This window comes from Hippocampus guttulatus, chromosome 22 (genome assembly GCF_054856545.1).
Source record: "Hippocampus guttulatus isolate MCC_2025c chromosome 22, RoL_Hgut_1.0, whole genome shotgun sequence".
Taxonomy (NCBI): domain Eukaryota; kingdom Metazoa; phylum Chordata; class Actinopteri; order Syngnathiformes; family Syngnathidae; genus Hippocampus; species Hippocampus guttulatus.
Window position 1 is genome coordinate 4,860,373 of NC_141282.1, and position 13,170 is coordinate 4,873,542.

A 13,170-nucleotide genomic window follows, 5' to 3' on the forward strand; every position below is an offset into this window, starting at 1 on the left:
AAGAGCGTGATGATCATGAGCCTACCTTCTCTTTTGGCATCTTGAGGTCTATAAAAGGAAAGGCCAAGTGAAATGATGGCTGCCACTTCCAGGATAATCAGCGTGACATCCTGCAGCGCCTCCCACACTAATTGCAAGAACGTTTTGGGCTTTTTGGGCGGTATCAAATTTTGCCCAAACACCGCTTTCCGCTTCTCGATGTCTGCCGGCTGCCCACTTAGACCTGGAGAGAGAGAGAGAGAGGGGGCGGGGGGCACGTTGGTGGGGTGACAAGAGCAACACACCAGAGAACGGACGTCAAACACGACAAACGTTTGACCGCATGCCTCCACGCATATTCAAGAGGGGCCGGCGCACGGCGGATGATGCGCCGCAGTTTTTTCGGCGCCATCGATGCAGACGGCATCCGGGCCGGGTGTGTTTTGCGGGGGTGGAGAGGATGGAGCTGCGCGTGTGTGAAGAAGTGAGGAGGAGGAGGAGGAGGAGGAGGAAGAGCGAAATTGCGAGGAGTGGATGACTGCGGAAAACCACTTCTGACGGGATGGAGCGAGGTCCGCGGGGGACGGAGAGGACCCGACTGGGAAACGTGGGGTCCTTGTTTGAACTATTTATAAAACTCACGACAAGTTACAGAACACAGTAAGAGACAGCTCCATATTTAAAACACAGCCCCTTAAGCCACTGGGAGTGTGTCGTGCTAAACATAGCTGACTTCAACAGCCTTTTCAATACAAACGCAAAATTCATCAGAATAGTTAAAACTAGGGGGGCCTGTGAAGAAAATGTTGGAGGTTGACGACATGTTTTAAGACGGCATCCCCACATGAAAACACAACCGGATCCCTTTTCTCAAGGTCCGTTACCGGTGGGGAGCCGGAACGGTGAGTCACCGGCGCCGGCAGCGCAGTCGACAAGCCGCGGGGTTTTACCCGGCAATAATTGCCCGTCGCGGCTCCCCTTCGCCACCTCATACCGTCTGCTTTGATTCTCGAAGCCACTAATGAAAAGACGATGACAGCTACAGGCCCGGTTCAATCTTACGCCACATTTTCCCCGGCCGCAATAAATGTTCAGCGACAGAGCAGTCAGCACCTCATCCTCGCCGACGGAAAGTGAAAATAGGCAGGCCCGGCAGCCCCGGACCGTGAGGCCGCGTTGAGCGGCTAATCATTAACCGTTTCGTTTGTAGCGCTTGTCCCCGGCTGGCTTCGCTTGCTACTGTCATCCCGACCGCCGGCGAGGGGGTCAAAGTGAGGATTGGCCTTGTTGCAATCCACTGAAAAATGGTCGCAGTTTGCCCTTTGTTTTTTACTGCCTCGGGATTGAAAATGGGGTCAACGGGAGAGCAACTACAGAGAGACGACACCCACAAATGACAAACCGCCTGCGAAAAAAAAAACAAAAATAAAATGTCAATTTGAATGAGTCACGCCACTGGAGTTGAAGTAGTCCCTTGATAAGTGGACAAAATATGCTAATGGGCAAAAACAAAGTTTGGACAAGGAATCCCTCCCTGACCGTCCTTGTTTGTGTTGCCTCACCCTCTCGCCAGGCCGGCTTTTGTCATGCAGCGAAACACACTGACCCACAAGAGTCCAAATGTGCTGACCAATTGCGGCTTTGCGGCAAAGGCTCCGCCGTGGCAAAGAGCAACATCTGACACAATGAGGGTGATTTGTGAACAGCATTCCAATGGCATTCCTTCTTCGTGCTTGCGCAGCCCGCAGGGGGGGGCCAGGGTGCTACGAGCCGAACATTTGACTTCACAGATGGAGAATTCTAACTACAAAAAAAAAAAAAGGGGGGGGGGGCAATCAGTGCTGTCAATAGATGTTGAGAAGCCTCGCGGGTTTCATTACGCAGAGGATCCAACGCGACGCATTGATGGGAGTGACTGACGGCCACCGTTCCACATGATGGCCGCCGGTTGACATCCGCGGGGGCATCGGAAGCGGCGGAGATGCACTTAAGCCCGGCGACGCGGTGACCCTGTGATGTGACATTCAAAGTGGAGAGGAAGCGCTGAAAGGATGGCGCGGTATGTGTTAAAACGCCGCACGTGTCCGACGGGACTAAAAATAGACCCGCACGGTCGACTTGATGGTCTTTACAGTCACACCCCCCCCCCCCCCGCCTCCCCCGGGGTGAGGCATGACCCTGCTCAAAAATGCGCACTCGAGCCCACCCAAGGAGAAACCGGAGTATTATCGACGACTGAACACACACGACATGACAACAAACGGCGCGCGTCACCGTGGGCGGAAGCCGCTGCAGCGACAGGGAAAGGTTTGAGCGCAAGTTCCCCGGGTGAGGAAAATGAGCTTGGAAATGTGGGGGGGGATTAGGGAGGGATCGGTTAAAGAGGGCTTTAGATGGAACCGTCCAACTAATTAGAAATCCCTTTTCAATTGTCAAGCTGCTGTAATCCCGTGCCAATGACGAATGAGCTCATTGCCACTGTTAAGTATCAAAGGCGAGCGCCCCGTCGTTGCCGCGCGCCTCCCGGATGGCGCTCGCCTCGGGTTGACAAAGTATGACAGGACAACTTCAGGGCTTCCCGTGACACGGTCACATACGTGTGAGAAACAACTGGCACCTCAGCAGAAGGATTCGCCGCTATTCCCCGTGATGAGAGCCCGCTTGCCGGTGGTAGCGCGGGGGGGGGGGGGGGGGGGGGGGGCATGGTGCACCTCGTGCAATCGTCGCGTCATGAAGGTAACGATTCTGGCAGCGACCGCGCCCGATTCGTGCTGCCATGCAGCGGGGTATTTACGGCATTCCCTCTGGCAAGATGAAGCCCGGGGAAGGTTTTTTTTTTTTCTCCCCCTCCCCCCTCGCTCTCACTCTCTCACTCCTCGCTTTGAGACTCGGCTGTTGCTGCGACAGCGAGTATTGCGGTGCCGTTTTAATCTGGGATCAAACTGAAAATCCTCTCCCATAAGAGTTCAGTCAAGGTCACACTGACGATTAGGCAGACTGTCTATAGAGAGATGCTGAAACAGAGTAGCGGGGGGGGGGGGGTGTTTGGGGGCTGTGCTGTCAACCAGCGAAGCTCCAATGTCGTCAAACATCTCATTTTCGCAAAAAGCCGGATGGCGAACAACACGCTGACGACAGCTGCAATCCAAAAATCGCTTCCCCCCCCACCCCGAAGATGAAAGTCGCTCCTTCCGCAACACGTTTGGGCCTGAAAGCCTCCTGTTCTGCTGGCCCACATGTGCGACGTGAACCCGGGGCGGATCGGGTTCAATTAATTTCAATGATTTTTTTTTTTTTCCAAATTCGTTCAGCAACAGCAAAGACATCGGACACTACAGCGAGGCGAAGGTTTACTTTACCGTCCGTGGGCGAGGTTTTTAAGCGGCCGCAGAGTCCGTGGACGTCCCCGTAGGATTCCTTGATTTTGTTGAGGGCCTCGGCGCCTCGCAGTTCCATGAGGGAGCGCAGCTCTTTGAGCGTGCAGACGAAGTCGCCGTCGTGGTTGGCCTCCATGATGGAGTTCTTCACTCCGCTGTACGAGTTGTTCGCCATTGTCTCGCTATCTCCCACCAAACGCAAAGCTCGGCGTTAACCGTAGGGGGTTTAAAAAAAAAAAAAAAGTGTCCCAGAAAAGCTTAAATCCCTACGAGCGCTCGCACGGCGGCAGCTCCCATAAAAAAGGCGACAGGGCCGTCAGAGGCAGCTGGAGTCATGCGGCAGCGGGTGGCGGCGGGGCAGCGCTTCTACAAAGCCGGCCATGGCCCTCGGAGACTCCAGTCTTCTTATGGCGACGGAGGGGAACTCGCGGAGCCGGAGATCAGCATGCAGTCAGATCTGGAATGGCACAGGAGCAAACACACTGAGGGAATTTACAAAATGACAGGTCAAGTACAAGTGAGGAGATATTTCGGCCTAATACTGCTGCAAAATTTCATGCGAGGGAAGATTTCCAATACCCCAAATTACGCCGATTGAGTGATATCACGAGGCAAGTTTTTGCTTCGACGCCTTTGGTTCACTTTGGGGCAGGAAAACTTTTCCACCCTTAAGAAAGTCGAATCAGTCGCCGCGCAAAATCTCGTTTACAGGCCTTCGTCCGGGACGTGTTGGAGCACGTCGCGTACATGCAGCCCACCGCTCTCCGAGAGCAAGTTTCCCCCCCCCTCTGCCGTGGCGCTGGCGGCGAGCTGGAACCGACTGAATGATTACTCCGGGAAAAGCCTGGCGTGAAATCTAATTAAGGCTATCCGCGGCATCGGGGAGCTCCGCCGTGGTGGAGGAGACCATCCCGGACTTCCAAGGCGAGCGGCCGAGTTGCCTTGCGGAAAGAATGTCCGGATTCCTCTGTGACAAAGATATCTATGCTATGCTCGTCTTTTAAAAAAATAAATAAATACATAAAAAATAACGCGCCTCTAATCTCTGAAATAGGTGGCGAGATAAGAACGCGACAGGTCGCGGTTTATCTCCAAATATGTCAGGCGGGACGGCGATGCAACACAATAGATAAACGGAGGCCTCATCGGCACGGTGCTCGCGCCGATGAGATTCTTGGAAACAATTCCGTCACACGTCGATATTCGACTTGGGGCCATCTGCCGTGGAAGGAAGGGCGGGGGGGAGCTGCGCCGCTTTTTGTTTTGGTGGCTTAGCTAGAAAAATGTATCCACAAATATCCACGAGCCGGAGAATGTCAAGTATTTCTCGTAATAATGTATTTTAATTACAATGGTTTATGGATGTAAAGAGGTGATTTCCTCCTTTGTTCATCGGAGTAAACTCCGCGGCACGAAGCGGCAAAAGAAAAAAAAAAAGCGAACGCGCACACACAAAGGCGGCAGACTCGTAATTGTCATCGATGCCTCCTGGCCCAACGCCTGGGCTGCCTGCCAAGCTAACACAGGTTTGTCAGCATCGGGAACGCGGCGCACTATTAATGGTCCATGGCGGTGACGTTATGCAACACAGGACGCCCCGAGAGAGACGTGCGCGGAGCTCGCCGCGGATGCTCGGGGGGGCCGCCGCTCGGGATGCCCGGGGAGGGGGTGGGCGCGGTGTCTTGCTCAAGAGCGCCTGGAAATACTCCCTTCTTACGCTCGGATCCAATTACGGCTCCGAGTTTAGAGTTGTACGACAAGTCGTGCTTTCACGAGATGGCTTGTCTGAACGTTTTGGTGTTCAAATACACGCGTTTCATTTGTTTGTTTTATGTGCCAGTTTTGCGGTGAATTTCAACAGAGAGGAATAAATAAACAGCTTGAAGCAAGAATGCTTTGCTTCTTCCGAGCAAGTGGGAGAGCCTGGATCAGGATTACTTTTAAAACGGTGTTTTAATACCGGGGGCCAATATTGTGCGTCTTGTACTCGTACTCTGACTACGAGACTAAGACGCCGATACCGCTTTTTTACGATCCTGACATAATTTCTGGGCAGCTGGAGTGGGAGTCATGTTCCGCCGTTCGCTTTAACGTTCAGGCGGTGACACCACATAGCTGAAATGTTTTGTGTTACTGGCTAGAGTGAAGCAGCACTACATTATCAAGTATCGGTACTTCGTATTGGCGGGTACTCAAACATCAGTACTTGTACTCGCCCCCCCACCCCCCCAAAAAAAAAAAACGATCTCATGCTCAAAAGGAAAGCCTGCATGTTTTTTGCATTTACATTCCCACACGCGACCGCCCGGACCGACATTTGCCGCGCCGCAACAGTTTGGGGTCGCGGAGGCAGGTCATGTGTCACGACTGCAGGAAAACCATCGCGATCCGATCTCCTCGGCCCGGCAGCTGGTGTGGGACGGAGTGGGACGGAGTGGGACGGCGGCCGGAGTTAACCCTGCGCACGCCGCGGCCAGCATGTCCGCGGTCACGCTCGTCTGGAATAGACGGAGACAATTAGCGGGAATGGCGACCAGCGTCTACTGACGAGGATCCCCCCCCACCCCCACCCACCCTTGGCGGCTTGCACGCCTCCATCAGCCAACCGCGGGAGCGGAGGAGAGCAATTCTCAGGATCCCTCCGCAATGGAGCCGCCTAGCACGAGGGGCGGTATTTTTAGCTTTTCGCCGGGCTGCCCCTCCCCCGCGCCGCGAGCCCGCCGACGAACTGGGTCAGGCCATGTAAATGTGGAGGGTACAAAGTGGAGTCGCCCGGCTCACCTCTCCCTGCAGCCAAGAGCTACTTGAACGGCCCTTCAACGCCGTCCGAGGTGTCGGCGAGTCAACACGCGCTTTCCATCTTGGAGCCTCGAGACCGGAGACTTTGACACAAATAGAGATGAGCTATCGCCTTTCCAAGGGCCATCAAACAGGAGCACTTCTTCGTCACACTTATATAGCTAATAGCGAAGATTTGTTTTCAAAATCGTTCACCCCTGTGAAAGACGATTTTGGTGGTAAGGTGGTTGGAGGAACCTTTAAAAGCTCTGCATCCCGTCCGAATGTCCTGTCGGCATGTGTACTCCGAATATGAAGTGTGAAAGTGTTACGCCGGCAAAAGGTTACGTTGTTGCTATGTGCCGGCAGCTGCGGACGTGATGCGTCTTTCAAGAGCGCCGGCTTTGAAGATGAGAAAGCGCGCCGTGTTCTTTGTAACGCGCCGCTTGACGCAGCCCCCCCCACCCCACCACCGTTTGCCGACGCGGGGTGGTCGACATTGTGACACTCGTGATGGAGAGGAAAGCTACTGAAGCATCAGGACCAGCCAATCACACATCATGAAGACAATTTGTGTTATTAATGAAACAGACGGCAAAGAAAAAAAAACTAGTTACAGGACTGCATCGATCAAATATATTTAACTCCCAAAGACGTATTTGGATGTCTTTTCAAACTGCATCCATCCATCCATTTTTAATCCTGAAGAGGGTCGCGGTGATGGGCGGAGCATGACCCCCCCTGAACTGGTCGAGAGACAGCCAACCGCTCGCAACCCACAATCACCCCGTCGCTGAGTGGGAACCGATCGCACGCCGCCCGCACACAAGTCAGGCGAGTGGACAGCTTCAAAAGGGTTCTTGTGTGCTAATTGCGTACTTGCTGTTTAGTTTTTTTTTTCAATTGCAAAAACAATCGTAAATAAACAACAATTGGGCAAAATAAAATGGTATCCGATTATTCGATGGAATACTCGATACAATAACCGATTTTGAAACCAACCGAGAGGGACAGCCGTACATGCTATGCCTCACACAGCCACAAGGGGGCTACACTGCGTGTTATCGGACTTTCGTGATAAGAAGCTACTTTTGTTTTTCCTGCTGCTTTGCTTCTGAATGTCAGGAACTGTTCTGTGTGTAAATGCTTTTTGGTGTTCTGTCTTTGCTTGTGTGAGGCACAACGAGTTGCCCTGGGCAACTAATTTTTGCACCACATTGTCACTGTCCCACAAGCGTTTTGACACCGAGCACTGTACCGACGTCATCACGTAACTCATTATCTGAACGCGGGATGCAGTGTTGCTGTGTGAAAAGCAAATCGTTTGCGAAAACGTCCCCCCCCCCACAAAAAAACTATTTGACAGGCAATTATGATATTATGCGGACAAAAAACACTTGTGGGGGGGGGGGGGTGCTTATCAAATGTTATTTTTGGATTGGAGCCGCTCGCCGTTGTCGCATGAGGCGGCTGCGAATGGGGCTTCACTACCAAGGGCTCACACTGGATATATTACAGCGCAAAGGGAACAGAGCGTCTTTTGACATCGTCGGGGTCGGGGGGAAATTGGCACACTAGCGCCACGCTGCACCCCACGCCGATACAAAATGTGACAAGTCTGGATTCCAAATGGAACAAGTGTCGCGTGGACATCCGGACAGGCCGTCGGCAGTCTGCTGAGAGCAAGACGCCGCCGCGACGGAATATGGAAGGATATCACTTTTTGTTCGTTCTTTCATTCAATCTTGAGCGACTGCAACGGTCCAAAAGCCTCAGGCGGAGCGACACAATGTGGTTACTTGTTGCTTGTACATCAATCCTTAAACGCGCGGTGGATCTCCATAGGCTGAGAAAGGCATCAAGGACGAGACTCAGAGAGAATAAAAAGCAAGAATGTACACAAAAGGGCAGAATATGTCACTGCACATAATGATGGCAAAACATTTTTTTTCCCATTTCATTACCGACAAAAACAGATTACAACTTTATTAAACTATGTGAATATCAATCTACACAAATAAGGTTGCCAGGTCACCTCATCCTTCGCAACGCATCTCTTGGAACATAACAATTTTGGACTTTTATTTGTCAGAGTTTCCTTTTTGAAATCGCAACGGTGAACATTGATCATGGTCCACAATCCCACGCTTGCTCAGCAAAGTGCTTCACTGTCACCGCGTGACGCAATGCCCAAAGATAACTGGACCAGTGGCACACCTCGCATCATCTCCCAGGGCCAATTAACTCATGAGGCTGATCGTGCATTTCGCCGATAAGAGAACGTGACGGTGCTCGGCTGCAGTTGCATCAGTAGCGCTGCCCTGCGCCGTTTGATTGGATCAGCGGTGATCCCTTCATCCCCGCACCGAAAAGGGGCACCGTGGCTGCAGCCCACCTGGAGGCTTGCAGTCAACGTGGAGGAATGTAAAAAAAAAAGCAGCCACCAAGGTCGATGGGAGAAAGTTAACGTGCGTAATGAGGATGCAGTGTAGCCGGGGGTGTGTATGGGGAGGTTGGGAATAAGGAGGTTGGGCATCCACGTTTAGTCATGGCACTTAAGTGTCATACCCGGTTTGACACTGCAGATGGTCGGCTCCATCGCCTAGACAGGCTCGGTGGTCTCCGCGGAGGGATCAAGTGCTAGTGAATAAATTGGAGGTAGTAATAACCATGTATTGCTTTAAAAGCAGCCCAGTTTTTTTTCCCCTGGAGCGTCATTTGACGTACACATTGACGCATCCTTGCATGCAACTCTCGTCATGTCACGCACGCTCCCCTCCACCAATAAAACGAAAAAGAATAAAGTAATCACGTCAATCAATATCTCGTTTTAATAGCCCACGGGGTCCCACGCTAGCGCGGTTAGCTTCCTAGCTCCCAGGCGTTAGCCTATATGCTGATTGCAAAGAATCCACAAAGGCGACTTTACTAAACATTTGACAGCTCCTCGCGACTTGACCCCAGGCGGGGAAGACAAGCGAGGAAGGCGCGACGGAGATTTTTTCAGCATCCCGGCTCAGAAGCCACCAGGGGCTCCCGGAGACAAGGCGCCCCAAAGTCGGTGCCTCTATCCCGGTTAGAAGGTTAGCCGCGTTAGCTCGGCGTGGAAGCTAACCGCCGAGCGGCAGCCGCACCGCGCTGGTTGAACGCTGCCCGCGAAACGGGTGGCACTTCGCCGCTTCAGGCTTCTGCGCCAGGCGTCGCTCGGAGCCGGCCCGCGTCGGCTGTGAGCGCGCAGCATTGTAGCCCGAGAAGAGGGAGTAAGGACAGGCGAAAAATACTTACTCGGTTCTCCGAAGAGCACCCTCAGTCCCTGCGTCCCTCTCTCACTCCCCTCAGTCTCAGCGACTCCAAGGATCGCTCCCCTGGACTGAGGTACAAGTCCCGCCTACCGTGACGTCACAACTCTACCAAAGAGTGCGTGCAGCGTCGCGAATTCAAAAAGATGATTCTCCACTTTTGGCACCCACTGAACGCCTAATTCAAAATCCCGTTACACGGGCGTTGTTAACATTTGAATATCATAACGTTATGATCACCACCTTTATGTCTCTTGCTCAAATGCCAAAACTGAAAATTGTCTACACTTTTAAAATCGTTGAGATATTGCAAATTTGTTTTTGGTTTTTAATCCCCCTTTTAAAGTAAATAAATGGAATCATGTTTGAACAGATTTTACTGGCCTCTCATTTCAAAACTACTTCATCAATTTGTTGTGCTGCGACAAAACTGAATTTCACTACCTGGCCTATTTAATCAATTTCTGAATACCATCATCATGTTACAATTGTAAATGCCATCAATACTTTACAAATATACAGTATGGTGGAATGCAACTGTGCCAAATACATCACCTAAAGCAGTACCAAATTTAATTTTATATAATGACATGACAAAAACATGAACCATTTAAATAGAATCACTCAGTGAGCATTTTTGCTCACGCAACCATTTTTTGCACCGACCAACCAACCAACCAAAAAAAAATTGACATCCTTGGCTGCTAGGAATGAGGATGAATTTTACAACTGATTAGTTAAAGAAACAGACCCTGTGCTAATGTAATTTAAATTTCATCTGCCAGGAATACTGATTCTGAAGGCCCTCGGCAAATTAGATTGGCATGGCAACACGTCTGATTGAACTGACATAAATGCATTTGAAAAAGAAAACCTATGGAACAAAATATTCGAATTTGTAAATGTGGGTGATTGATTAAATAATCATGCCAACATGTCATTGGTATTTATTAGGTGTGGTAGTCACACAAACTAAAGTTAAGAGCACATTTAAGCGTCATGTTTAACGTTTACTTTAGTGGAACGAGCGTGTAGGCGAAAGCGGAAGTTCTTGCGTAAGCTTCTCTTGGTTCCGTATGTTCTTTTTCCACAACTCGACCGGGTACATGTGATGCGCGGCAACAGGGGGCGGGCCCTAGTCGCTGGTGTGAATTCCCATTGGTTCAGCCCGCATATCAGTCGCCTATGGAAACGGTTACGTCATGAATAAAAAAATCATTTTCTCGTAGTGCCTCTTTGATCTCTGGTCTCTGTGTAATAACGGGATTATTCAATAGTTCACACCAGCCTGTGATGCAGCATACGCAATGCACTCACCGTCACCTCAATGCAGCATCGTTTTTTTCCCCTCTCTTTCTCGACAGAAAGCACAGTGACTCCACCTAGGCCACTCTTAGCTCGTCCCCTCATGCCACTAATCTAACCTGACGTCATTCTTTCCATGACGTAGCGCTTTTTTTCTCTTCCTCGCCTTCAATGCCTGTAGTCATTGCGGCGAGGCGTGTTTTGGAGAATTATGTCAAATCCCGTCAAGTGCATTCGCAAGGGAGGTGAACCCCGCAATTGGCTGTGCAGTCAAAGATAGGCGCCCAGCGAGATGCATGCGCGAAAGGAAGCCTCGTGAAAGCTCTAAAAACCGCCATTTAACGTTGGTTGATGGTAAACAGAGAGGGGTCAAGCCTCCGTGTGTAATACACTTGCTGTCTCGACATAATGGGATTTATCATTAACGCCTCAGAGTGCGTTCAGCGCACACGGGAGGCTCGGCAGAAAGTTCAAGCGTGCACGCGCGATCCGCGTATTATGTGCAAGTTTGAAACTTTCTTCGTTGGGAACTTGTGAGTCACTAGTAGTGGTGGAGGAGGAGGATTTGGAAAGAAAAGAAGAGGAAGATTGATGCAAGTTTGCTTGAGCAATTGCGGCGCATTAGTGACAAACTGTGTGAAAATAGCAAAAAAAAAAAAAATTTTTTTTTATAGTCTATATACAGTACACAACATGAGCAATTTGTACGTTAAAACAATGCTAAAAAGGTGCAAAGACTGAGAACTATGTGGGACTCAGTTGTGGGCATATCGCAAAAATGCACCTTCTCTTTGGATCGTCCACTGGCGTGGCCGCTTTAGAATGCCTCGTTGTTGGCCGTGAGTGTGGGCACATCACTGAGAGGAGGTAGAAGAAAGAAGAGGGGGTGATTTATTTTATTAGTATTTAAGTCGGAGTTGATAGAACGTGTGTGGACCCGGGCTTTGTGCTGGTGTGGTCATTTTTAAAGCGCCTTGTTGTCAGCTGTGAGTGTGCGCACGTCATGGAGAGAGAAGGCAGAAGAGCGAGGAAGGGTGAAAGTCAAACTTACAAGACACTTATTTCCACTTCACAGCAACTTTAATGGCTTTTTATTGTGGATTTCATAGTCTACTCTGTGATGCCTCACAGCCCAATGTGACACTAGTCCTCAAATTTTCATGAAACCAAGCATAATCGCGTCGAAACAACGCAGATGTGACTAAGCTGCATGTGAAACCAAGTGTGAGGCAACGGAACGTACCATGAAACCACCAAATCTCCACTTCAAATCTATTACACGCTTAACACGCCGCTACAGGCTGGCCACACAAATATGTCGTTTGTTTGATTTATTTCCTGTTGTTAATGCGAATTATTACATTTATTATTATTATTATTTTTTTTTTTTACAAAAGTCATTCATCCCACTGCTGCTGTATTGTGTTGACTCAGTTCCTCGGTGGAAACATGCCACATGCTCTGGAGCGTCTTGTGAACTACAGTAAATGTCAAGTGTCGTTAGTCCCTGTGCATGCTAATGTGTTGTCACCATAGCTGACTGTATGACTCACTTGGCGGTGTCATGGCACGCCTGCCCCCCCAAAAAAAATACTGCACATGGTGAACGCTTTCACAGATTAAAAAAATATAAACGTGCTGGAAAGTAGCGCTTTTCACGATGAACCAAATTAGCTGTGGTTGAGTGCGTGCGCGTTCATCCCAACATAGAACTTTAATTGCTGGCGAAGAACTTCCATGCATGAGACAAGCCAGCTTGACTAATAATTGAAGGTTGAACAGCAAGTGCCACAATCAGAGCCATTTACATACATTTTTAAATGCCAGTTTAATTGGGCTATTTTGTATTTATTCGATTTTAGTTCATTTTAAATGCCGCTTGTACTATTGGTGTTAATTTGAAATCATTTCATTTTATGAGGATTTTTTTTAAGAAAACACTTTTTATAAAGAAATGTCATTGTTGTTGCCATACCTGACACCAAAACAGCAAATAAACACATTTTTATAATTTTTCAAACAACCCACAGTGCTATTTTTTCACTTCCATTCCTACATTAATAATAATAATTCTACATAAATAATATGGGGGCTGAGACTTGTTGCCTGAGGGATGCCAATGTTGCTTCACAGTAATCCAGAAGTAACTTTGCGTGGACACAAACAAAAATGTCTTCCTTTATAATTGGTTGGACAAATGTGTAAAAAAAAAAAAAAAAGTATATATATATATATATATATATATACACACACACACACATACATACATATATGGGCTGAGACCAGGTGCTTGAGGGATGCCACTTCCCATTGACTGTTATGATCTGACCTCCCCATTAATTGCTGTTTTGAGAGTATTTCAAGTCAGTCCTAAGGGCCATTTAATCTACTTCAGAGATCATTGATAGCGACAGCCCATTCTGGTAAGAACA

General features: G+C 49.6%; 1 protein-coding gene across 11 annotated transcripts in view; it reads right to left on the bottom strand.

The window, feature by feature from the left end:
- The window catches only part of atp2b1a (ATPase plasma membrane Ca2+ transporting 1a), a 60,770-nt gene that overhangs the window by 12,929 nt on the left and 34,671 nt on the right, over window positions 1–13,170 (bottom strand). For 7 of the 11 annotated variants that reach the window (XM_086103728.1, XM_086103725.1, XM_086103733.1 and 4 more), the window contains 2 exons: window positions 3,339–3,813; window positions 26–223 (listed from right to left, as the gene is read on the bottom strand). In XM_086103728.1, the coding sequence (XP_085959854.1) occupies window positions 26–223; window positions 3,339–3,531 (391 nt within the window). In that variant the 5' untranslated portion in view covers window positions 3,532–3,813. Of the gene's footprint in view, window positions 1–25; window positions 224–3,338; window positions 3,814–6,137; window positions 6,239–9,419; window positions 9,565–13,170 lie in introns of those variants that run through there. The other 4 variants (XM_086103730.1, XM_086103731.1, XM_086103726.1 and 1 more) reach the window with 4 other exon arrangements.